Here is a 25,440-nt window from a genome sequence, read left to right on the forward strand (position 1 = left end):
AAGAAGCATGGACGTACGCATAAATTATTGTAAGGTATTAAAATTTATAAAAGAACGAGAATAATAATTTTAATTATTATATTTTTAGACAAAAAATTACTTTAATTTATTGATTTTGTTGAGTCTTAAGTTAGAAAAAGTCACGAATTAAATTCTATTTCATCATAATTTTTAACCATATAGATTCTCTCAAATATTTGCAAAAAAGATGTGCTACTTGAGGTTCGAATCTCAAATTTTTTAGAGCAAAATCAAGCACATAATCAATACATCAATAGACAATTTATATTAAATGGTGTTATTTCTTTCTACTTATCCATTTCCTCACAGTATTAATACATATATTTAGTAAAAGAATTCGACGAAGCGTTGTCGCATGACATCGCTTTGATAAATGTGCATCCGCCTCTGCAGGGAAGAGCCGGACCACAAGGGTCAGTTATACGTAGTCTTACCCTGCATTTATGCAAAATACTATTTTCACGACTCGAACCCGTTATCGGTTTCCACGGCTTTTTCATCTGGTATTCGGCATCAGCATCATAGTGTTAAGGAGTTTATTAAAATTCGCACAACGTAAAATTTATTAAAACGAAAATACATTTTTTTCTTTCAAAGATTTCAAACTCAAAATTGCTTATTAAGGAAATCCTATTTATACCATCGCAACCTTTAATGGCAGGTGAAAATGGAAGGCAAGCTGGTTTTGGATCGTAGCAAAATTGTTTATAATAGTAATAATGTACGATTAATATAGGAGTAGTACATTACAAACGTTTTACCTTGGTTTTCTGGGAAATCCAGGCCAGGGTGGTGTGCTACAAAAATATGAAGTGGGGGCCATTCTCTCTTTATTACTATGTGCCAACTCCCACTTGTTGGTCTTTGCTGTCTTTTGCTCCCTCTTCCCCTTTTCCCAACTGACCACTTACCCCCTTTTCGCTTTTACTTACTCCCATGACTAGTGCTACTAGTAGTAGTATAGAATTTGTCATTCTTGATATAAACTCCAGTCTTTCTTTCTCTCTCTTCGCGCAATCCAGCATCTTTCTTGCATTTTTGTTCCCCCCTTTTTCTTGATTTGGTCTTGTTACTAAGTTATTAACAGAAAAACCTTTTTTTCCCGATTGTGGAATGTTTTTTTCTGTCTGTAGACAGAATATTTATCTCGTGACATAATACATGTGTGCATATATGAGAAATCAACCGGGTTGGATTCTTAAATTGTGTTCAGGATTGAGTCTTTGTTCATCCAACAAGGAGATAATTCTATTATCTTGAATTTGCCAGCTGGGTTCTTGGATGTTGACCTGAACTTTTTAAAGGAGCTTAAACTCTGTACTACTTGTTGTTTATTGTGATTTTTGGTATTGAGATTCATGCTTGGAGTGAGACAATGGAGAGGTTTATGGCCTACTTTCATTTTTCTTTAACACTTTGTTCAGAGTTTTAGTTAAGATAAGATGAAAAATCTTCTCAAGAAACTCCATTTAATGCCAAATGAATCAGTGGATTCAGAAGGGTCAACGTCATCAGCAAAGACCAAGAGATTGAGTGATGTTTCATCCCCTGATAATAACCCCTTTTCAGCTATTTCAGGATGGTTAAATTCAGTTACTAATAGGCATAATAGCCCTAGTCCTCAATCATCTTCAAATATGAGTAGAGGGAATAATAATAGAATGGAGCCTTGTGATTCTGCTAGTAGTAGTGGATTAGATGCTGCTTTAGATACTGTAAGGCGCGATTCGGAGTCCAGCAATTCGAGGGAACCTGATATAGAAGAAGAATATCAAATACAAATGGCTCTGGAGTTGAGTGCAAGGGAAGATCCTGAGGCAGTTCAGATTGAAGCTGTTAAACAGATAAGTTTAGGTTCTTGTGCCCCAGAGAATACACCAGCTGAAATTGTTGCTTATAGATATTGGGTAAGTTTGTTTTCATCTATTTGGTTGTTTCTAAATTGCTTTATTTAGCTTGCTTCCACTCTTGGCATTAATTGGCATTCAGTTCACGGTAACTAATTGAGTTGAATATGCTGCTTTTGTACCTAATTTCACCAAAAACAGGGATTCAGCATGTTAGTGAATTACTTAAAGTCTGACAATATAAATTCTTGTGTGTTGGTGATCAAGCTTGTTATACTGTTCTGGTTGGACAGCGGTTGGTTTCAGCTAAGCATTGCTGGAACAGGTGTTTAATATGCGGTTGCTGTTAAGCAAATTCAGTCTTCATTGAGCCATTATTGTCAAATAATGATAATGGTACCGACACTATGTCGCCGTTGATTGTACTTGGCATTCCTCAAGCTGTTGGTTATTTGATCATAAACCCTAATGCTGAATCAATTGCTTAGGTTTTTGCCGTTCATTCTTCTTGTGGTCTCAAACTAGCTGGAGCTCAAAATTATGAAGACGTTGAAACATAACAACACGGAAGTATAATTCGATGGCATTACATGGAACAGAAGATGCCTTGACACTGAAATACTAGTACTATAGTGTGTTCTGATGCGGTGTAGTAAATATACCTGTTAAACATGGATATGTTATCATTTATCAAAAAAGGAAAAAGAAGGGAGATGTTATAGCAATACAAGAATTCATCAGGAAATTGTTACTTAAATACACAACTCCTAAATGCTGCAGTGAAGTTCATGGAAAATCTGAGAAGTAAAAGAAAACATAGTGCAGTTACTTGCTCGATGGATATATTAAAGGGTGAGCAATGAAGGAGTATAGTAAAGGGAAGTTTCAACTCATGTTTTATAGAAAACACGCTTATAATCCTGGTTTTCTTATTTCAATGCCGTTGATTTGAAAGAAGATAGAAGCACACCCTTGCTAACAATCCTGGACCACAAATTACAATTAATCAGGAAAGGACTAAAATTGTAAACCGGACGAGAGAACGTTCGGATATACTTCAATAGAAGAATCAAATCTTTCTTTTGTATTTAACATGCATTCCAGATAGGCATGCGTTGAAGTGTTATTCCCAAGTCGCATTCACCGTTAAAGGCTATTGTTCAGACACAAGTTTTTTTTTCTTCCTATTATATTGTCAGAGTGATTACCATGCACATTCCTGTTTTTTCTGTTTTCTCCGATTTTCTTGTTGCACATTTTATTAGTAACTGTAGGTGATCTGTTTTGTAATCATTTTCTTTTTAAAAAAAAAAAAGTTAACACAGCCAGAGAAAAATGTTTTATAAAGCTCAGTTGTCTAATGTTTGGAGAAATTAGTTTGTGGAGTGTTTGCTCTACTGTTTGATCAACTCACGATGCTTATTTTGCAGAAAACATCCATGTTTCGATTACATATTCCTCTCTAACACACGAATTATCTCATATTATAGAGTTATGAATGCTTTACAGAATTACAATGCTCTAAGCTTTGACGACGAGATCCTGGATGGTTTTTATGATCTGTATGGGATCATGACAGAGTCCAATTCCTCAAAAATGCCCTCCCTTGTCAATCTACAAAGAACACCAGTATCAGACCAGATCACTTGGGAAGCCATCCTTGTTAATAGAGCTGCTGACTCTAAGCTGTTGAAGCTAGAACAAAAAGCTCTAGAGATGTCTGTCAAGGTCAGGTCAGAATCCATAGATTTTACAGGTGGCAATTTGGTTCAGACGCTTGCTATGCTAGTTTCTGAACACATGGGCGGTCGAGTTGGAGATCCTGACAGCATGTTAGTAGCATGGAGAAGTCTTAGTTATAATCTAAAGGCCACTTTTGGAAGCATGGTTTTGCCTCTGGGTTCTTTGACCATTGGTCTGGCTCGTCATCGTGCTTTGTTATTCAAGGTACTAAGCTCTTTTGACCTTCAAAATATTTAAAAATACACTTTTATATATACGAGTAATATATAAAACTCAGCAGTTTCATATGTAATTGTTTGGTCAAGGAAGGAGTGCTGGTTGACTATGACCTTGAGATATTTGAATTACCTTATCTTACTTAAGAAGCCTAATTTACTTTCACAGTTGTGTCACGACTGTGATGATACCCATGCTTTATCAAGCGAAGACTACATACACATTGAGAAAACTTATTAGTTTTGTAATAGAGAGCATACTATCTTAATATAAAAGATGGAGCTCATTTAGGCAGAACAATAGAAGTGTGCCATGGATACGCTATTGGACGAGTTTAGTTCAGTTTTATTTGAATGATTCTAAATCTTTGTTTGAAGTACTTGACTCAAACATGAGTTAAATCCAGTACATCCTCCCCATATGCTGTTCAGCATTCCACATCCATCGTTTCTGCTGTTGTATGCAGGTGTGCTATATCCATCCTTCATAGAGATATCAATTCAAGTATGCTGTGCCTTAATCAAATCCGAGTTGAATCCAGTAATGTCCCCCATGTTCTGTTCAGCATTCCGCATCTATTCTTTCTGCTGTTTGTGCATATGTGATATATCTCCGTCTTTACTGGAGAATCAATGGCAAGTGTCTGCATGATATCCTTGTCACTTATCAGTAACTTTACATATCAAATATCATGTCTGTTGATCCGTTTGATGCATGATATTAACTCAGAGTATGTTTTCCCTTGTTATCTTAGGCCTTCATGGCTTTTTACAATATTGAATTTAAGAAAATGTCTTTTTTAGATCTCTTGCGTGTAAAAGATAGATCTCTCACGTGTAAAAGCAAATCTCCCATGTGTAAAAAAAGAGATGGGGTCATAAAACTAAATACAAGTTTGTAATGGGCCACAAAACCAATTGACCCGTTTTCCTTTGTCCCATGTAATTTGTTAGGCTTTAGGAATATTTAACTTTATCCCCCTCATCTTCGACAGATTTGATTAAAATGAACCTTTGCTGTGTTCATTATAATTTTGAGCCAAAAAGTAATCAGGCTTCATACTGACTGTATGTTCCAGCCAAAATGACTTAAAAAGTGAAATTGCAGAAAACAGAGCTTGCATGCACTCATGTTTTTAAAGTTTAGGTTCCATACCCTCTCACTCAATAAATTTATTCCGTTACGCCTATGGCTAGCACATTTTGCCAACTTTTTCTTTATTTTGTTGAGAAGTGTTTTAGTATTGCATATCTCAATTTTGAGACTAGAAAGTCAGTATTTTTTGTTTTCAAGAGTTAAAGAATAAGAAAAGGTATGAAAGGAATTAGATCATACCAAACATTCAAGGTGGAATTCTTTTAGCTTTTCTCTAAGAAAAAAGATTCTTTCGCTCCTTGCCTTTGCCTTCTCTTAAGTAAGAAAGCTTAGATCTCCATGCCTTTGTCTTTCTCAAGTTAGATATTGTTTGTCATCTTTTTAATTATTTGAGCAATGTATTTTCGGTCAAACAAATTATATTGTTCAAATAAGCAAAGAGAATGGTAACACGTATCTCACCTAAGAAGGAAAACCAATATTTGCTTCAAAAAATTTATTTTATATCTCTGTGTGTGTGTGTGTCTGTGTGTGTGTACATGTCTGTATGAGTATTTTCCTTCAAACAAAGAAAATAGTAAAACATACTGAAAAAGGATCCAGAAATCCAGTAAGAAAAAATAAACTTCCTCTTAATCCAGTAAGGATCCAGAAAAAGGAAAGAAATGAAAATAGCTAAATGACATGTGGATTTGCTGCTAAATCCTGTAGCTTGTCCCAGGGACTAGTCAAGCTGGGATTCTCATGTATCTAGAACATATTATGGGGTTCACTATAGCACCTCCTTTGATAAAGGTTTTGGGTTTCACCCCATTATGTAGTTCTTAACTTCTTAAAATTGTTTATTGTTACTGCTATGATTTGTTTTTTGTCTTTATCTCTTGGCTTGTGCTGATGGTCAACCGTGCCCTTTCCTTTTGGCTATGATTTGATGTACTTCTGAAAATGTGTGCAGGTTTTGGCTGATAGTGTGGGGCTCCCTTGCCGATTAGTAAAAGGGCAAGAATACACAGGGTCAGATGAAGTTGCAATGAATTATGTAAAGATTGAAGATGGAAGGTTCCTACCATTAATCTTCTTTCTTTCTTATTCGAATTTTATAATTTCATTTGTGATTCCTATTTTTTCATAACTTAGTTGGTATACAGTCAGTTAGCATTTTCATAAGCAAGGGTATCTTAAACATTCAAGCAAGACTGCTGGATAAATCTTCTTTGGTTTTTGCTAATACGTCTCTTTTTTGACAAGTTAAATACACAACTTTTCTTTAAAGTAGTAAGGTGATCAATTTAGAACCTTTAATTTTGTTTTTTCTTTCATATATGTAGCCTTTGGGGCCTAGATTGGTGCTTTTTTTTTTAACAATTTTATAAAATTTTAATTTTTCCTGGAAAAAAAGTTTGTTCTAGGATATAATTACTCTTCCCGAAGTTTCCTCTTTTGTTTACAAAGTCACGTGCTTTGCAGGGAATATATTGTTGATTTGATGGCAGACCCTGGGACACTTATTCCCTCTGATACATCTGGAACACAAGTAGACTGTGAGGAATCTATCCTCTCCATCAGTCCATCTTCCAAAGATGTTGATTCTCATATGGGTGGTTCTTCTAGTAGTGGGGTTGCTTGTTCGTCAGAAGATCATTCCGAGTATGGAACGGCAGAGAGGAGATCCAGGTTCAGGGAAAGCAGCACAGGAAATGAGTCTCCATCTTCTAGTAATAATTCTGAAAAGCAGATTAAAGCTGAGAAAGGATGCAATAACTCCTCTAATGAATTTACAAAGCTTTGGACCGTGAAGAAGGAGCAAAGACAGGAAACTTCACCCGGGACTGGGCATGCAAGATCTTCTTATACACATGCAAGGTCACCTTCCTGGACTGAAGGTGTTAGCTCCCCGGCCGTACGGCGAATGAAAGTTACGGATGTTTCACAGTACATGATTGATGCTGCTAAAGAGAATCCACAGCTAGCTCAAAAGCTTCACGATGTTTTACTTGAAAGTGGGGTTGTTGCACCACCAAATCTGTTCACTGAAGTCTATACAGAGGAGTTGGATGTGTCCCCTGTGGAGGGAAAATCTGGGCCAGAGGATATGGAAAGTAAGGGGAGCGATGAGATTGAGAAAAACAAGAGTCAAGCTGATCTAGATCGTAATAGTTTCTTGCCCCCTTTGCCTTATCATGTTATGTCCAAGGGCAATCCCCGTGGGCCATTTGATAGTGGGCAGCAAGTTTCTCCACACTCTGAACTGGCTGCAGTGAAATTCACAAAAAACATGCCTGTTGCTGCTGCTGCAGCGGTAGCAGCAGCCGTGGTTGCCTCTTCAATGGTAGTTGCTGCAGCAAAGACCACGTATGGTTCAAAAGCTGATCTCCCTGTTGCAGCTGCTGTGACAGCCACAGCTGCAGCAGTGGTAGCAACAACTGCAGCTGTCACTAAGCAATATGAAAACTTGGAGCCGTCTTCTGATTCACCAGATAGTCCTGCTTTTTTCCTTAATCTAATCGACTCTGGAAGAGTTGATGGAGATGCAGATGGTGCTGTGTATGAGCAGCGGGGTAGTGGTGATCAAGTGCATGAGGCATTAGGGGTGAATTCTGAGAGTGAAAGAATATCAGATAGGTCAACCGGTAATGATAGTGTTAAATCTGATGTGACACTTGATGATGTCTCAGATTGTGAGATTCCATTTGAGGATATCACCTTGGGTGAGCGTATCGGACTTGGTATTGACCTGCATTATATATTTACATCTGTAGAAGATTCTATAAAGTAGGTAAAATCTGTGTCGTGTTACATTTTCATAGTTTCACTATCTTCCTGTTGCAGGATCTTATGGAGAGGTCTATCGTGGAGAATGGCACGGAACTGTAAGTTTATGTATACTTGTGCCAATTAGATTTCTTTCTTTAGTTTTAGGTTTTTCTGTAATGAATTTTTGCATTTTTTCCTTTACAAAAGTTGAGAGCTAGAATTTTCTTAATCATCTAATTATTAGATGCAAGTTGTTTATTCAACTTAGAGAGATATAGGGCATCTGAAACTTGTGGAGATTCTTAGTGGGCATTTGGACATAAGAATTGTAAAATTCCAAAATAGGGAAAAAAAAATTTCAAATGAAAATGGTATTTGAAATTTAGAGTTATGTTTGGACATGAATATAATTTTGGGTTGTTTTTGAAGTTTTGTGAGTGATTTGAGTGAAAATTTTGAAAAACAGTTTTTTGGAGTTTTTCAAATTTTCGAAAATTTCCAAAATGCATCTTCAAGTGAAAATTGGAAAATTTATGAACAAATGCTGATTTCGAAAAAAAAGTGAAATTTTTTTGGAAAAAAGGGAAAAATTTCTTATGTCCAAACGGGCTCTTAGTATGTTTAGTTTTTGAAGACTGCCAAGCTTTATCTACACTTCTGTTTTCTTGGAGATATATTTGTACCACATTAGCTTTGGAGAGTCCCAAATAGTTTATAATGCCTTAGGCTACTCCATATTCTTTGACTTGAAGTTTTGGGTTGGATCCTCATAAATTTTGAGTTGGACCCTCATATTCTTTGATAAACTATTCTCTCACGCGTGCTGAAGGGTGTTGGAGATATACAAATTTCATATCGGGTATTTAAGGGCATTCAAAGACCTTTATAAACCCTTATTAGATCCTTTATATACCTGATGTGGGATTTAGTATACTGAGGACATGAATGAATGCTCTAAGTTGGTTCAACATAGATGCGTCAGCCAAAGCTGTCGACAATAATTCAATTACAAAAAAAGATTTGCTCTTCCTGAACTTATTGAATCTTCGTACACTTTCCCCAAAATAAATAAATAAATAAATAAATAAACTAATAAGAACTGTGTCCACTATGAATTACATTTTGTTTAGCATGTCACCATTGTAATAGACGTTTTTGGAAGTTTCCTCTTCCTTTTTCTTTTTTGTAAATTTTGAATGTCCATGCCTCTTCGGGAAAATGTTCGACTGGGTCACTTTCTTCATGATTTCATGGTCACTGATAGATATTGCGGATTAGCTGATATCTTAAGTTTGGTATGGACTGTTTATTTTGTTTTAACTTCAGGTTGTTGCTAAAATATATATTTGGGTTGTTGAGTCATTCTTCAGTCTATGGGAAACCACCTCTCTACCTTCACCAGGTAGGGGTAAGGTCTGCTTAAACACAACCCTCCCCAGACCCCACTTGTGGGATTTTACTGTGTTTGTTGTTGTTGCTGTTGTTGTTGAGTCATTCTTCACTTGCGTCAACTGTAAATTGGAAAAATAGATTGCTCTTACAAGCCTTCGTGATTGTCACCAACTTAAACTAATACAAATGTGGAACTTTTTTATTTTCAGGAAGTAGCTGTGAAGAAATTCCTAGACCAAGATATAACTGGTGAATCCCTTGAAGAATTTAAGAGTGAGGTATACCGTTTCTTGTCCAACATAGACCCATTTTCCCTGGGTTTTCGGCAAATTTTGTAAATTACCATTCATGGCATTACTATCATATTCAGATATCTTTTTTTCTTCTTTTTGATGATGCATGCCTCAGAATCTTTAGAAAGCCATTGCACAATTTTGAAAAGCTAATGAATAAATGCCAAAGGAAGTTCTAATTTTCTGTAAAGATTCTAAGAACACTAAGATGGGGATACATGCCCTAGTACTATTGACTAGCTCAATTCATGCCCTAGTCACTGACTCATTATAGTCCAGCACAGGATACTGGCGGAAAGTAATGCTTGCGTTTAAGTTATAAGTATCAACTGATGGTATAAGAGAAGGACAGCCTAGTGGTGAAGACCTCAATAATAAGGTTGGGTGTTCAAGCCACCAAGGGAGCAAAGTGGGAAAGGGCCACCATTGGCTCCTGGGTAGGGGTGCTGAGAGAGGAGTTTACCATATCAAACGAAAAAAGGGTGGAATTACATTAGCAGACTAACTGATTGAATCAAGTCACCTTCGCGTTTCTCAGTTGTTTGATGATCATGTAAATATGTTCAATGATTCTGAATTTATTCCCTTGCATACTACCAATGTTTATTCAGATCTATTTTTATTTCTTTAACTGAGTTTAAATTTTTAATTTCATGCTGTCAGAAAATTGTTTGTTTTCTAAATTGATTCTTTCTTTCTTGCATATAAGTCAAAAGCTATATGAAAACATGTCCTCATGCTCGCTGTTTATTCAGCTAGATCGTTCCTCTAGGCTCTTCTTGCTTTGTAGCTCTTGGTAAGGAACTGACAGTATGTCCTAAGTAGATGATATGCACTCATTTCTTTTAACAGTTCCTCTCTATCATCCAAAGCTGGTGAAAGTTCTCTCCAGTGAGTTCAATTGTTTGACCGTTTTGCCTGATTCGAACTGTTGATGATGCAGTATCTTAAGTGATTTTACTAAATTGCTTGGCTTCTTAGCTAAGATTCTTCATAGTTTTTTGCCTCCTAGTAGGTGCAAATATATTTTGTGCATTTAACCATTTGTAATCTGTTTCTTTCACGGTAACTGATATGTTATTTAGCATAAAATGAAGATCTCAATCTTACTGGAACTCAATATTGCCTTGGAAGGTGTGGATCATGAAAAGACTCCGGCATCCTAATGTAGTCCTGTTCATGGGAGCTGTTACTCGTCCTCCAAACCTTTCCATTATTACCGAGTTTCTTCATAGGTACATCAAAACACTATTATATTAAGTTTTGCAGTATTTCTTGTTGCCTTTATGAAGCTTGAAAATTTAAAATGTAATTTGTCTGTCAGCTGCGGTTTTGAGACTTAACCAATTGAATGCTTGAACTCAAATTATTTTTGGTTTGCAGAGGTAGTTTGTACAGATTAATTCATCGGCCCAACAATCAGTTGGATGAACGGAGAAGATTGAGGATGGCTCTTGATACTGTATGCTCCAGTTCTCTCTCTTTTCAACTTCTCCATTGGTTCAAACCTTCTACATTACATGGTGACTTTCTAGTGCATATGATTTATTGAACTAACAGGCTCGAGGCATGAACTATCTACACAATTGCACTCCTATGGTAGTTCATCGTGATTTAAAGTCTCCGAATCTCCTTGTGGATAAGAACTGGGTGGTGAAGGTGGAGTCCTTTAACTTTGAAACCTAGGAATGATACTGCATCGTTCAATCACTTCCCATGTAACGCATAACTATTTGTGACTCTAGGTATGTGATTTTGGGTTATCAAGAATGAAGCACAGCACCTTTCTTTCTTCAAGGTCAACTGCTGGGACGGTAAGCAGGAGGGATTTGATTCAATTACTCGGAACATGCTTCTTTCAACCTTAGTCTTTTCATTTCCCGTAGTTTCTACATTCTTTTAGCTGTCGTATCTTGCCGATATGCTTTGACATTCTCCAAAGCTTGATATTCTTCTCCGTACTGTGCTTCTTGTTTCTATTTCATTATGGTGCCTTTCTTGATGGAACTTGTAATGTTCCAGTCATGCATACAGCTAATTTTTGTACATCATTTTATATCAGCCCTTTTGTAGAAGATAGCATGCTGTTGGTCTTAAAACACTTCAGGCTTTCGGAGATGTTTTCATTGCCAAGTTTCTACTTCAAAAAGGTGGTCGTTGTGATCCATGATTCAAAATAACTTAAATTTATGGCATGTATCTAGGCTTCCAGTTACATATTTTAGTCCTTTCCAATATCATCAAAACTTAATCTTGAAGTTGTGAAAAAGGTTTTACCTTGTTACCTGGGCACATGATGAACTTGTTGCAGAAGTAGTATTCCTGCTCTTTATGTATTAGTTTTGAATGAAGTAATTAAACATATATAGTGGGAGGTTGTTCTGAAATGACATAATTTGCTTATTTCTAATGTCGTTCCACATCTTCTCTTAAACCTTGATGCATAAATATAGTTCTGTAGATTTCCATTATTTGCGGAGCTTCACATCTTATATAGTGGTTATAGTATTCATAAAGGTGGAAAAATTTATTCATATTGCATGCATTGCTGTTTGTCATAATATCATATGTAAATTTTCCCTTTCTGCTGAAATATTTCGGGAATTAGCAGTTATAATGGAATATCCTTACTGAATCTGTCAATTTCCAGAAGACATAAGTTTGCTATATTGTAATTAACTTGGACGACTCTGTAGTTAAGCTTGTGCTTGACAAAATGATAAGAGTTTTGATGGTAGAAAATTAACACTTGCAAGACGTTGGTCTTTGTTAGAATACTAGGGTATGGACTGTTGTATAGCACTTGTTTACGGTGAGTCTTCCCACATTAGTAAATTTTTACTTTTATAAAAAATACTAGGTAATGGAACTGCTGCTTTTGTGAAGTTTCTCTCAATTAAAGTTATTCATGTATTACGTATAATTTGGTACAATTCGGCAAGTTTCTGCATCATGATTCTCTGCAAGAGTTTGATGCATTATAATTTATACATTTGACTCTTGTTGCTGGCTTTACTCGGTCCTTCTGCATCAACTACCAATCTGCTGCATCTTTTTGTTTTCAGGCCGAGTGGATGGCCCCAGAAGTGCTGAGAAATGAGCCTTCAAATGAAAAGTATGTATTAAAACCATATTACCCTATTCAAAGTGTTAATAAAGATGTATTAATTGAAACAAAAACATATAAGGCAAGAATCAGAACAATCCTACAAATGGTTGTTGATGTTGTGCCATGATATCATGCCGTACAGATGTGATGTATATAGCTACGGTGTCATACTATGGGAGCTCTGTACTCTGCAGCAGCCATGGGGAGGAATGAACCCCATGCAAGTTGTTGGTGCAGTTGGATTTCAGCATCGCCGTCTTGACATACCAGATGACATGGATCCTGCTATTGCTGACATCATCAGAAAATGCTGGCAAACGTGAGAACATTTTATCTTTCAGTCATTCGGCCCCTATTTGAGCTTCCTCCGCTATCTTTTACTCATTTCTTTATCATATGGTTGTCGGTGGTAGACCAGTAACCAAGGCACGTAGGTGACCCTTACAGTGCTGGTAGGGCAATGCCCGAATGTTCAGTGCTTCTGTTAATATCTACACAGTGACACTTGTACCATCTTGGTACCTTTTAATAAAATCTTACCTTATCAAAAAAAAAATATCTACACAGTAACACAGTTATAAAGAGCAAGGGTGCTTGGTCATTGACTCGTTGTAAATTGACCTCAAAAGTGTCAATGTACATGGCTGGGTTTACTACTTTAGTACTTTTAGATAATGTAATGGTTGGAGTCCCTTCTTTTAAAGTCAACCAAGGAGATCATAGTTGTATAACCTACTATATGAAATCAATTAAGTAATTTGATGACTCTTTCTAAAAGAGAATACCTGAAAATCCTGCACCCAAGGGTGTAGCGGCTTAAAAGAGCGTACGACCATGGCATGCAGGAAGCCATTTCTAATTCGTCCAAATACATTGTGGGGCCTAGTGATCAATGAAATGGGTGCAAACCTTGGAAATCAGGTTCAAATCCCTGCAGAGACAAAAAACACTAGGTGATTTCTTCCCATTTGTCAAAGCCTTGGCGGGCATAGTTACCTGGTATGGTACCTGTGCTGGGGGTAGTAAAACCAGGTGGAATATGTGAAGTGTATACAAGTTTTCCTGGACACCACTCTTATAAGAAAGAGAGAAAAAAAGATGGAGTGAGTCACTTATAGATGACGTCGGTACCAAAGCACCAGGCATGACAAAATACAGTACATGCTGTGTGCGGATACAAGGTCATCTTCGGTTTTGCTGGTGTAAAAATCTTATATATTTTTTTGCTTTTCCTGCTTATGTGCAGAGATCCAAAGTTACGGCCTTCATTTGGTGAGATTATGGCTGCTTTGAAACCACTGCAAAAGCCTATAAACAGTTCACAAGTACCAAAACCACTGGCGAACAGAGGTCAAGAAAAGGGCCGGTCATAAACAAACTTGGGTGATCCAGCAGCACAACAGGTTTAGGACAGAAGGAAAACGGAATTTTTATCTTTTATTGGAAATGAAGACATGTTCATATTTGCTCAACCAGAAATTGAAGGAAGCCAAAGGATCTGTCAACAGACATATACTTCATATTGAGTCAATTGTGATTCTTTTTTCCTGCTTTTGTTTTCTGGCAGTTGTCAACCCACAGTCCTCAAAGTTGTGTATTTTCTCTCATGTATATTCATTTTAGGGATCTCGTTGTAATTACAGAGTGATTGAGAATATTTTCCAAATTCTTCATACTGAAGCCGAAAGAAAAGCAATGAAATTGAGATGCTTGATTATCCAGTGGCAGAAGCAGAGATGTTACTATGTTCTTTTTGTTTTTAAAAAATAAAATAAAAATCATGTTCTTTTTTGTTTCCCTTTTGATTTAAAATTTAGTTAATCATCAATTGTTAATTTACCCTGTTGATGTGTTGATGATTTGGCCACTTAGAGTTTCCAAACCTTTCAAGCCGGAGAATGCTTCAAGGGTGTGGCGTAGTTGTCAATGAAATATGATGATATTTACGGAAAGTAAAGGTTCAAATTTCAAAAGATAAAAAATGATAGATGTTTTTCTCTATCTGCCTAAGCTTGGTCGCAAAGTTACCCGGTACTTTCGTTGAAAAGAAATAATAGATATCCAATGGAATATTCGAGACGTTCACAAGTTGATCCGGACAAAAAGAAAAAAATGAGGCATGTAAGGATAAGGTAGGGACCATATACTACTGAATGCAGTTTAAGTCATTACAAATATCAGCTAGTCTTATCATATGCTCATATCATATCCAAAAAATGGCAACCTTCTTTGGATCACCACCATTTGTGTCTCACCCAATTACCAGAACTAACTTCTCTTCATCCTCACAAACCCCTCCTCCTTCTCAGCCACCAAATCAACCTCCACAACCACAAACTCCACCACCATCTCAAAATCTAAGTGCAACTTCTTCAGAGCCTCCATCACCTGCCCCAGCAGCTAATATGCAGCAGCAAAAGCCTAGTAGTAAACCTGCCCGCCTATCGACAACTGCAGAATCTACTGATTGGATTGCCTCTTCCTTAACAAGGAGATTTGGCCTTGGTGCTGGACTTGCTTGGGCTGGTTTTCTTGCTTTTGGTGTTGTTTCTGAGCAAATCAAGACTCGCCTTGAAGTGTCTCAACAAGAAACAAATACAAGGTAAAATTACATCATATGTAATTCCGCATTTTATTTGTTTCATATGCTTTCTTCTCTATATAATCATCCATATCTAATCTAAAAAAATTAACTCCTCTATTATCTAATCGTCAGGGTTGTCGAGAAAGAAGAAGAAGTGGTCTTGCCCAATGGGATAAGGTACTTGACATGGTTTCCTATTTTCTCATCATACAATATGCCTTTATAATCACATAATAGTAAAGTCGCAAAACTAATTTGTTACAGTAAAATAATTGAACTTCTTCACCCACTATAACTTCAAAAATCACCAAAAAAAAATTAAGCATATAAATAACTGAACTTTACGCACTATAATAGTAAAGTAATTACTATAACAACAAAACTTACCCGTCAAGATGACTTTATTATAATAATGAGTAAAGTTTACTATTATAGTACGTGAAATTAACCTGATACTCTTGACAGTAGTTCTAATTGCATATAAAAATACATGAATCTTGTAACAGATATTATGAACTGAAAATCGGCGGCGGCGCAACTCCACGGCCAGGAGACTTAGTTGTGATAGATGTGAAGGGAAGTGTAGAAGGCAGTGGAGAAGTATTTGTGGATACATTTGGTGGTGATGGTAAGAAGAAGAAGCCATTGGCATTAGTAATGGGATCAAGGCCTTATAGTAAGGGAATTTGTGAAGGTATAGAATATGTTCTAAAAAGTATGAAAGCTGGTGGAAAACGAAGAGTGATTATTCCTCCTAATTTGGGATTTGGTGAAGAAGGAACAGATTTAGGAACGGGATTGCAAATTCCTCCATCTGCTACTCTTGACTATATTATTGAGGTTGACAAGGTTTCTATTGCACCTGCTTAATTGATTTCATTTGCTAATCTTTTTCTACATTTGCTAATCTTTTTCTACATTTGCTAATCTTTTTGCTAATTTCTGTTGTTGCAATTAAGTTGGGTACACTTGTGAGTTATTGCTAGCTTGGTCAGTGGAAAGCAAATTACGTATACTCAAATTCAATAGAGCAAAATCTCGTGTCTATCTTTTCATTACCGAGATTTGGACTTTCAGTTTCTGAAATACTGAATTCTTTTTTTTAATTTTGGCTCTTGTAATATTTGACTAAGCATATTCAACAGGGACGGCTCAAGTTTAATACGAGGCCTAAATCTTTACAAGAAAGTTATAATATATATTTTTATTGAAAATCTATTTTTCTAACTTTTTAAAATATGAAGTTGTATTTTTCTTTTTCCTTTTATATGAAAAATTCTACTTTTATACTGAAATACTATTTTTAAATACCTATATACCTATATAATATAAATTATTTTTAAAAAAATAGAGGCCTACAAAATTGGGGGCCTAAGGCACAAGTTTTACCGGTGATATTCAGCATTCAACCAATTGAGATGTGAACTTTTGATCCCTTTGCTAATAAATTTTACGAAGTTAACATATTAGTAAAATTTGAACTATTCAATTATCCACGTGCTATGCTAAATTTGCATTGTTACTCAATTCTAAAAATAATCAAAATATAATATATTACTTATATAAAGGGATAAGAAATACATATTTTTAATAATTGAAGGTTAAATCCGCTTAACCAAATATGACAATAATCAAACTAAGAGTTGCCAATAACTGAGGGATCAAATGAGTAATTATCCAATTTTAATGGGCAAGTTACACATTTGGCCAAGTCAGTCAAATATAATTACATCTGCTAGCTAGATATACAAAATATATGTCTCTCTCTATATCATACTATATTATAAGTGGGAAGCCCCTAAATCAAAGTTGAATTACTAAAATGTCCATAAAAAATTAGTGAACCTTTATACCCTTAGTAAATAAATAAATAATTTCTTATTGTAGTTAAACTATTGTATAAAAAGGTAAAAACACTTCATCATAAATATCCTTTATCATGTTAATGGTAATTAATAATTCATTCAACAATAAAATATGTACAGTGTACAAAGTTTGAGAATGTATATGTTAAGAATTTACAGTTGGAGATTACGAAATATTAATGTAGCAATTAATAGTTTCATTTCATTTTAAACACAAGAAATACAGGGGGAACGAAGGGGCAGAGGTTACATTGGTGAAAAAGGAAAATCCAATGATTGCTTAGATAAACTTGTGGCTTTATAGCCTTCTTTCGTTGGAGTCATTCCCATTAATTTGGCATTAACATTATGAAATTCTTCCTTTTGCTTGGTTTGGATTTTTTTGCACTTAGATTGATGTGCACCAAAGTCAAATAAGCACTTTGGGATCTTTTATGGAAAGCAAAATCCATGGTGCTAAGTACTAACATGTTTTCTCTTCACGCAATTAGGGAGTTTGACTTAGGTGAGTTAAAGTCAAATGCTGCTATTTTATTTCATATTTGTCTTCTCTTTAATGTTGTATGTGCATTTGGAGAATTTATCAAATGATAGCTTGGCCAATTTAAATTTTTCTACTCAGCTATCTTCACCACGTCGTCTCTTCTCTTCATCTTTGGTATTCACAATTAATTTTACCTTTGAGAAATAACTTTAAACTCTAAAACTTTTTGTAGGATAACAAGTATTCTCAGTAATTCTTCGAAATTCATATGTCTTAAGCAGTTCTTTCTCGACATTAGATGAGTATCAATCAAAACTAGGGCAACTAAAACACGCTCTTGAAGAAGATGTTCATGGCTTATCTTTTATTCATCTTGGTAGAGCTTAAGAAGTCTAGCAGACCATTTACTTTTTAGTGCAAATAATCTTTATGTATCACCGAAAATATTGTGTAAACATGCTTCATCATTTTACTTTCTCATTCATATATTGCAGTATACTTTATATTAAAAGAAGCACATAAATTGGGACGGAAGGTGGTCTCCATCAAGATATTTGGGAAGAAGGAAGATGAACAATTTTCCTAGCAATAGTTGGATGGTCTTTTTTATTTATTTATTCAACTAGATTTCAACAGAGACGATCATGAGGAGCATCGTTTATAAAAAATTATTAAATTAGATATAACCAATAACATTTATGTACTTAATAAAATAATAAAAATACAACTACAAATAATATTTTGTATACTATAAGTTATGTTTTTAACTCAAAACGTTTTGGAATTTGTATGCAATTAATAGTTATTCTATTTTTTTTTGTTACAAGCTATATAATGATTAGATGTGCAACGCACGTATCCAGAAACTAGTATATATATATATATATATATACATATTATATATTAATATACAAAAAATATATACATTTTGCCTGCTATTATTTTTGGGAATGGCTACACTGTTTAGTATTCCCAAAATTTTTAGTCACATCTAGGCCCAAATAAGGTAAAGTATCAATGAAGCCCGAACTCCATCTTTTCATGGGTCACAATCATATTGGGCTTTCAGCCAAATGGCCCTTTACTGAGTTCTTCATTTGGGTAAAGAAATGACATTGTTGATTCGGTAAGGAAATTCGTAGAAGCTCAAGAACAATAACCCCTCCTAAAACCCTATCGCGAAGAAGATCGAGATGCAACGATCTCTCGCCAGAAGTGTTTCTCTCTGTTCGCGCAGTTTGTTAACATCGAATGCTTACCCTACTACCTCTTCATTTTGGCCCATCTATAGACGTTTCACATCCAAAAACCCTAATCAACCTCCTGCTGCATCAAATTCGGGTCATACCGATGACAATAACCTTCAAGACGAAGATGATATCAGCAATAAAGGTGATTTTTACCAAAAGTTTCAATCTTTATTAGTTTGGATTAGTTCCGCAGCTTGTTTTTAATTTGTTAGATTTATTTCAATTACTGAAGTTTTGATTACTAGTTATTTATTCTGATTCTGAGCACCTTGATAATTAGGTTGAAGTAATATTGTTTTAGGTACTGAGAAAGGATTGAAACAAAGATGTAAGTCATATATGAAATTGATTTCTTGTCGAATTATTACAGCTTTAAAAAAGCAGATAGATAGATTCTTTGAAGGAGACGAAGAAGCATTCCCATCAATATTTGAAGCCATATTGAAAAGGAAGTTGGCTGGAAAAAGTGAGGAATCAGATGAGGAATTAATGAATGAACTTCAAGCCCAGCCTAGACAGCATGATTCTGCTGATAAGGAGTCCGACTCCGATTGAGTTGAAGCTCGAGTTTTTGTAATTGCATAGCCTCTAGATGGTGTAATACCTTTGAACTACATTTTCAAGTACTAATAGTATTAATTAGTTAATTTAAGTTTCAATTGAAATGCATAAAATATGAGTTTTAGGCATAAAGGATTAAATTGGCAGTTTTATCTTTCGCATTTTCATTAAGTAGGTTTTAGCACTAATTGCATTGGATGATCGGGTTCCTCTAAACAGCTTCCTTTCAGCTTTGTTACGTAATTGGAAAAAACTTACAGCTTGTTTGTATGGTTGTTACACATTGTTTCTTAATGCACTGTACTATATTATACTATATTATTTTAATAATATAATATTTGAGTAGATTGTGTAATTTTTGTCGTTTCATAATGTCACATACCAACAATTTAAAAAATAAGCTTACAATATTGTTAAAAAAGTAGAATATGGGGCAGAGTAATTATTAAAAGTAGGTTAAAGAGTAATTAGAATTATATTAAGGACAAGATGAGAAAAAAGTAATGTAACAACATGACTCCATCAAACCGGTCGTTACATAAAAGGAGTTTTTTTATCGTTATATAACAAAGAATTTAATAGTATAATATAATAAAATTTAATAAATAATTAAAATAAATATTGTATTTAAAGTGACAATACAACACAATAATAACAACTATCCAAACAAATATATAAAAGGGCAGCAGCCCGGTGCACTAAATATATAAAATAAATAAAAAACTTAAATGTTAAGTAGATGATTTACAAAATTTAAATTCTAACTGGTTACTGTACATAAACTCTAACAACTTAGCAAATTTAATGTTCTTGTTTGGATTTCTAAATTTACACAATTTGATTTCATCTTTATTTTAAAATTGCCATTTCTTAATTTTATTTCTTTTACTTTACAATTGGTGAAAAGACATTGTTCACATTAATATAATATAACAAATAAATGACAAAAATAACAAGAGTAAAATATCAACAAACAATTATTTTACCATGTAAATAAACACGATTAAACAGCAAACATTTACAAAATAAGAAATAACAACAAAAAAATAAACTATATGTCGTAATAGCAACATAATTTTTTAATTAAGTTTGTTAAATAATCAACTTCCACCGCTAATAAGAGGTGGACATTTTTCATGGTTGAAGTGATACTTGTAGAGTTATAATAAATTAGAAATTTCGAAGTGGCGAGAGAAAGGAATAAAATAATAATAATTTATAATTATTTGATTGTTAACTATTGTATTGTATCGTATTGTTATTTTAAATACGGTGTTTATTTTGACTGTTACTTAAATTTTATTGTATCGTATCGTTAAATCCGTCATTACGTAACGACGAAATGTACCACTTTATGTAACGACCGATTTGGTGTGGTCGCATCGTTACCTTGTCTTTTTCTCTTATCTCACCCTTCATTATTATTAAATAATTTTATTTTATCATTTACCTTACCTTTTTATATAATAATTTTACCCCGTATCAGATTTTTAAAAAATAATATTACAAGTTTATTTTTCATATTGATGGTGCATATATATATATATATATATATGAGGAAATTGCTAAGCTGATGTGGCATGTCTCATATGCAAGGATTTGTATTTATCTATTTTTTCAATTTTTTTGTTTTTCTTCCCGTCAATTCAATAGAATACTCAATTATTTTTCCAACAGTTACAACCCTTTTATTTTCTCAACCGTTACAACCTTCATTACAACCTTTTTATTTTTTCAATTGTTACAACCTTCAACTCCTCCCTCCATAATAACTAAGGAATGAAACACAATCTTCGTTCCACTTCCAGCCTTCTTCCCGGGGCTTATATTTAGCGAGAATATGGGTTGTTTAGTTTATTATTTAATGTGCCCCATCATTGCCTTTACAACTGAGGACAAGAAGCCCATGTACGGTTTGAAGCTTCATGTTTATATATAGATTGGTGTTTAATTTTCAAATATCTCTTTTAAGTTTTTATTTTTTCTTTTTCTATCTCGGGCCTCGGGGCTTATATTTGTTTTGCTCGACTTTGTGTTATAGTTGTTGGAGGTAATTAAGAGAGTATCAAGGAACAAGAAGATTCGGTTCTTGCACAAGAAATGTGGATATAATTCAATATCCTTCAAGAGATGATAGGACACAATTGGTGCTATCTGATTTTTCTCTTAATATTTTATCTTCAGAGGGCGAGAGAAGAAGAAAGTCTCTTTTTGAAAGATTTCTCATTATTGTGGAGGGTACTTGAGTTGATTAAACAATTCCTTCCTCCAGCAAATACGGCTTAGATATATTATTAAACTAAAAAAAAAAAAATCTTCTAGAGGTGCTTGATGTACACTGGAGGTAATGTTGGGCGAAGTGAAATGGGCTTCCTAAAAAGAATTGCTTCCTAAAAAGAATTGCTTGGCCATAGTGTTAACTGCTAATGGTTTCTTGAACTGTTCATTCGAGAAGTTATGCAAGACATATTGATGGTTGTTGCTTGATATTCTCTTTTCAAAGGAATGGAAAGGAATTAACAATTGAATGCTCACTGCCCGGATAGCAACATTCGAAATATTGAAAAAATAATCATTGCGTTCCTTTATAACTCCTTCTGAATATTTGGATGCATATTTTTTTCCCAAAGAATATAATCAATTGTTCTTCTCTCGAGTAGTTATTATTTTTCTCTAAATTCATATGGTGTGTTGTTGAGACATTATTTATTTTGAAGCCTTCATTTAGAGAAATAATGAGGAAGGATGCTCAAAGAAAGAAATAGCATGCAAAAGCTTCATCAAGTTTAAGTCCTCATAAGACTATATTTCTATGTCTGAACCATACTGATGTATTTTTGTTGGGAATGTATATATAATGGTTCTTGAAAATTAATTCCATATTCTTGTTCCAAGATATGGTAGAATTCTCAATTCTAACGCCGTCCAATGTTTGATACAATGATATGCAATAGAAATCTCATCTGCGTGGCCATGGAGGAATTTATCACATTCTTTTCGGGTAACTATTTTGAACATTTGCACAAATAGATAGTTGTACTACATATTATGTTATTTGTGGATTTCTGCTATGTTTATGTAGCAGTGTTGTATCTATATACTTAGTGATTGCCGGGTTAATTGCCTTCTATAGAGCTGCTCATTCTGATTATTAGTGATTTCTATGTCTAATCTTTTATGTTTTGCGTTTACTTAGAAGAAGTTTTTATGACCGCGCGAAAGCGCGGGGTAATTCACTAGTTATATCATATAACAACGACAAACAATATAATTTATCTAAATATTATATTTATCAAACGATATAGTACAATATAATACGATACATTATGAAATGATACGTAATAACCATTCAAACAAGCTGCAAGAGAAATTATTACCAATAGACGAGGAATAACAATGAAAAGGAACGAGAGGGAGAGGAGAAAAAGAAGAAGAAAAAGAAAGAGAAATTTATGCGCTATGTCCAATGGGAATATCAATTAACTTTATATATATTTAAAATATTTATTTTACCTAGTTTGCCAAAAAGAATTTATTTCAATTTCAGAGTCAACATTCAAAAGTATTTTTTAGTAAAAAACGCTTCGTCGTCGGGAAAAAAAATAAAGCAACCCCCGCCCCCCGCCCAATTTTAACATTCTTTTCGATCTACCATGTTTTCTTTTTCTTTTAGTAAAAATGTAAAAATTATTTTTTTTGTCATTCCTATGTTATTTCCCTGTATAGTATCTATTTAACACTGAAGGCAAAGTTGAAACACAGAGGGAGCTAAAACCCTAAAACCATGAGACGAGCTCTTTCTTCTTTGTGCTCTCGCAATTTCCACATCTCTCAAAACTTCAAATCAAATCTGAATTATATCAACAGCAGCAGCAGTAAAGTCATACACTCCCCAATTGTTTCTCATTTCCCTTCAAAGTTTAGATTCTTCTCATTATCAGAAAATGATTCATCGAATCAGAACGCATCTGAACCAAGCCCTCAGCCCGAGACTAACTTGGCCGAACCCACAAAGAAAGAGGTCTCTCTCAATGTTGAAGATATCAACAATAAAGGTGAGAAAGCTTATATTTTGTGATCTTCATATCTTTTTGGGGATTCAGTGGAGATTATTTGTGAAATCTGAGAAAATGGGGGCTATGGGGTTAATTTTCTCGCTGAATAAAGTATGGACGAAATTAGTTTTTGGTCTATGATGCATGTAGTATGCTAGGAAACTGCATTATTTAGCGATTTTGCTGATTAATCTTTTTAAAAAGAGTGATATTTCTGGTTAATCAGTAATTAATGGATCTCTCTTGCTACAATTGCTGCTGAGTTACCCATATCTGTGTTGGTGGGAGGTAGCAGGTACTTGGTGGAATGGTTGAGATGCCTAAGCTGCACGGACACCATGAGTTATAAAAAAAGAAAAGAAAATAATTGATGCTGATTGCTGACAATAAGATATTGGAGAAAATTTAAGGGATAGAATTCTGGGTTCTAGTTTATTATCGTCTCTATGTTTGTTATTCCAATTGCAATGTCCCAGAAAAAAGAATTCTTTTTCAACTTTCATGGCGTTCTGTCCAACTTTAGGAGTACTTTGTTGTATACGATCGGGGGTTATATATTTTAAATTTAAATGGGTATCTTGGTTTCATATTAAGTAATCTCGTTTGTTATATCTGCTGTAGAGTTGAAGACGCGGATTGAGGAGTACTTCAACAAAGGCAATGAAGAGGCGCTTCCGTCAATTCTTGAAGCAATATTAAAGAGGAAATTGACGAGAAAGCATGAGCATACAGATGATGAGTTAATGGAGGAGCTTCAAATGAAACCCCTGGATGATGTAAATGACCAAGAGTTTGAATCAGATTTCGAGGATGCTCACTCCACTGATGAAGAGATTGAAGATTTGTATGACACAACGGATTTAGTGAAAAGGAGAATGGCGTCTGATCAATTCTTCAACATGGATGACAGAAAGTGGGATGATATGATAAAAGAGGCTACCGAGCATGGGTATCTTAGGGATACGAAAGAGTGTGAGGAAATTTTGCAGGAGATGCTTAGCTGGGATAAAATTCTACCTGGTACTACTTCTGTTTGCTCTTCTGACTTCTTGAAAAGTTTTTCAGATTAGGCAGGTGCATAATTTCTTTGCTCCAATTAACAATTAAAAATAATATATATGCTCCAATTCAGCGATCCTACTGATAATGCCGGAACTTTGATGGGCACAGGGTATGATTTCCACAATGAGTTTTATAGTTAAGTAAATTTTCGTTTTCTAATTCCTTTCCCATTAGGCTTATGAAATTGGTGTAGTTAAGAAAAGAATGGTTAAAACTCAAAGAGGTGTGGTAGAAACAATGAAAAGGTAAATTAAAATTTCTTGATTGAGCAAATTACATGTTACCTGCATAACAAAATTCTTTAACTTTTCAGTCAGTTATATATATCCTTGCTTGCTAATTTTTTGATAGCTTGTATGAAGTTACAACCTTTATTATATTTCAGTTTCACGTAATGTTGTTTCTTTAGGACAATACCTGAACTTGTCTTTTACAGAGTGTAGAATCAGTTTTTGGTGATCTATTTGACATCCCAATCTATTTTGTATTTCGATTCCTTGACTCAGTGGATGTTTTATTTTACCCAGACGAAATTAAGAAGAAGGTGGAAGTTAAGTTTGATGAGATAGGTGAAAGGGTTGAAAAAGGTGAGATTACCCCTGAAGAAGGCTATGCATTGTTCAAGGAGTTCGAGGATGGGGTGGTCATGGAGTGCGCAAAACTGATGGAGAAGGATGCTCCACAGTTTGACGAGACTATTTTGCCAGATAAGAATAAGAATTTGGATGACCCGCCAGGCGAAGGGCCAGTTCTTAGATGGCAAACAAGGGTGGTCTTTGCTCCTGGTGGTGATGCATGGCATCCAAAAAACAGGAAAGTCAAATTGGCTGTTACGGTGAAGGAGTTGGGTCTGTCAAAGCATCAATTTCGTCGCTTAAGAGAATTGGTTGGAAACCGCTATCATCCTGGGAGAGACGAGCTTACCATAACCAGTGAAAGGTAAAGTCACATTGTAGATGCATCTAGATTACTAGTGTCTGATCTTGTTATGGGTTTGCTGTTACTTTATGTTTAGGCTTAGCTTCCAACTGAGTATTATTGTGTAACTATCTGTTGAAACAGTTGCTTAAGGAAGTATTTGACTGCTGCTTATTGGTGCCCCTTTACAC

At 34.8% G+C, this 25,440-nt stretch overlaps 4 protein-coding genes across 9 annotated transcripts in view; all 4 read left to right on the forward strand.

The window, feature by feature from the left end:
- Window positions 1-879: 879 nt before the first annotated feature.
- Window positions 880-14,191, forward strand: LOC104121276 (probable serine/threonine-protein kinase SIS8). 3 transcript variants are annotated; one of them, XM_070197713.1, is made up of 13 exons: window positions 882-1,928; window positions 3,378-3,815; window positions 5,878-5,981; window positions 6,390-7,648; window positions 7,752-7,792; window positions 9,278-9,346; window positions 10,496-10,596; window positions 10,745-10,823; window positions 10,922-11,020; window positions 11,107-11,175; window positions 12,427-12,476; window positions 12,613-12,789; window positions 13,717-14,191. In XM_070197713.1, the coding sequence occupies exons 1-13, from the start codon at window positions 1,464-1,466 to the stop codon at window positions 13,841-13,843; spliced, it is 3,078 nt and encodes a 1,025-aa protein (XP_070053814.1). In that variant the 5' UTR covers window positions 882-1,463; the 3' UTR covers window positions 13,844-14,191. The 3 variants fall into 3 exon arrangements, 2 of the variants coding, with proteins under 2 accessions (XP_070053814.1, XP_070053815.1); XM_070197714.1 differs by having other exon boundaries at window positions 1,796-1,928; window positions 3,359-3,815; XR_011415032.1 differs by lacking the exons at window positions 12,613-12,789; window positions 13,717-14,191 and adding an exon at window positions 11,424-11,511 and having other exon boundaries at window positions 880-1,928.
- A 470-nt stretch (window positions 14,192-14,661) lies between these two features.
- Window positions 14,662-16,140, forward strand: LOC104103622 (peptidyl-prolyl cis-trans isomerase FKBP17-2, chloroplastic-like). Its single transcript, XM_070197715.1, has 3 exons — window positions 14,662-15,072; window positions 15,187-15,231; window positions 15,561-16,140. Exons 1-3 carry the CDS (start codon window positions 14,687-14,689, stop codon window positions 15,922-15,924), a joined length of 795 nt encoding a protein of 264 aa, XP_070053816.1. The 5' UTR covers window positions 14,662-14,686; the 3' UTR covers window positions 15,925-16,140.
- A 2,456-nt stretch (window positions 16,141-18,596) lies between these two features.
- On the forward strand, window positions 18,597-19,208 carry LOC104104160 (uncharacterized). The gene is made up of 2 exons (XM_009612164.4): window positions 18,597-18,795; window positions 19,024-19,208. Exons 1-2 carry the CDS (start codon window positions 18,597-18,599, stop codon window positions 19,206-19,208), a joined length of 384 nt encoding a protein of 127 aa, XP_009610459.1.
- Window positions 19,209-22,945: 3,737 nt separating this feature from the next.
- LOC104104161 (uncharacterized) overlaps window positions 22,946-25,440 on the forward strand; it is a 28,591-nt gene continuing 26,096 nt past the window's right edge. For all 4 annotated transcript variants that reach the window (XR_011415033.1, XM_009612165.4, XM_009612166.4 and 1 more), the window contains exons 1-3: window positions 22,946-23,269; window positions 23,891-24,289; window positions 24,859-25,270. Coding sequence is in view for 3 of the 4 variants with exons in the window: in XM_009612165.4 (XP_009610460.1) it covers window positions 22,999-23,269; window positions 23,891-24,289; window positions 24,859-25,270 (1,082 nt within the window). In the remaining variant the exon portion in view is untranslated. The remainder of the gene's footprint in view (window positions 23,270-23,890; window positions 24,290-24,858; window positions 25,271-25,440) is intronic.

The sequence above is a fragment of the Nicotiana tomentosiformis genome, chromosome 3 (genome assembly GCF_000390325.3).
Source record: "Nicotiana tomentosiformis chromosome 3, ASM39032v3, whole genome shotgun sequence".
In the NCBI taxonomy this organism is placed as follows: Eukaryota; Viridiplantae; Streptophyta; class Magnoliopsida; order Solanales; family Solanaceae; genus Nicotiana; species Nicotiana tomentosiformis.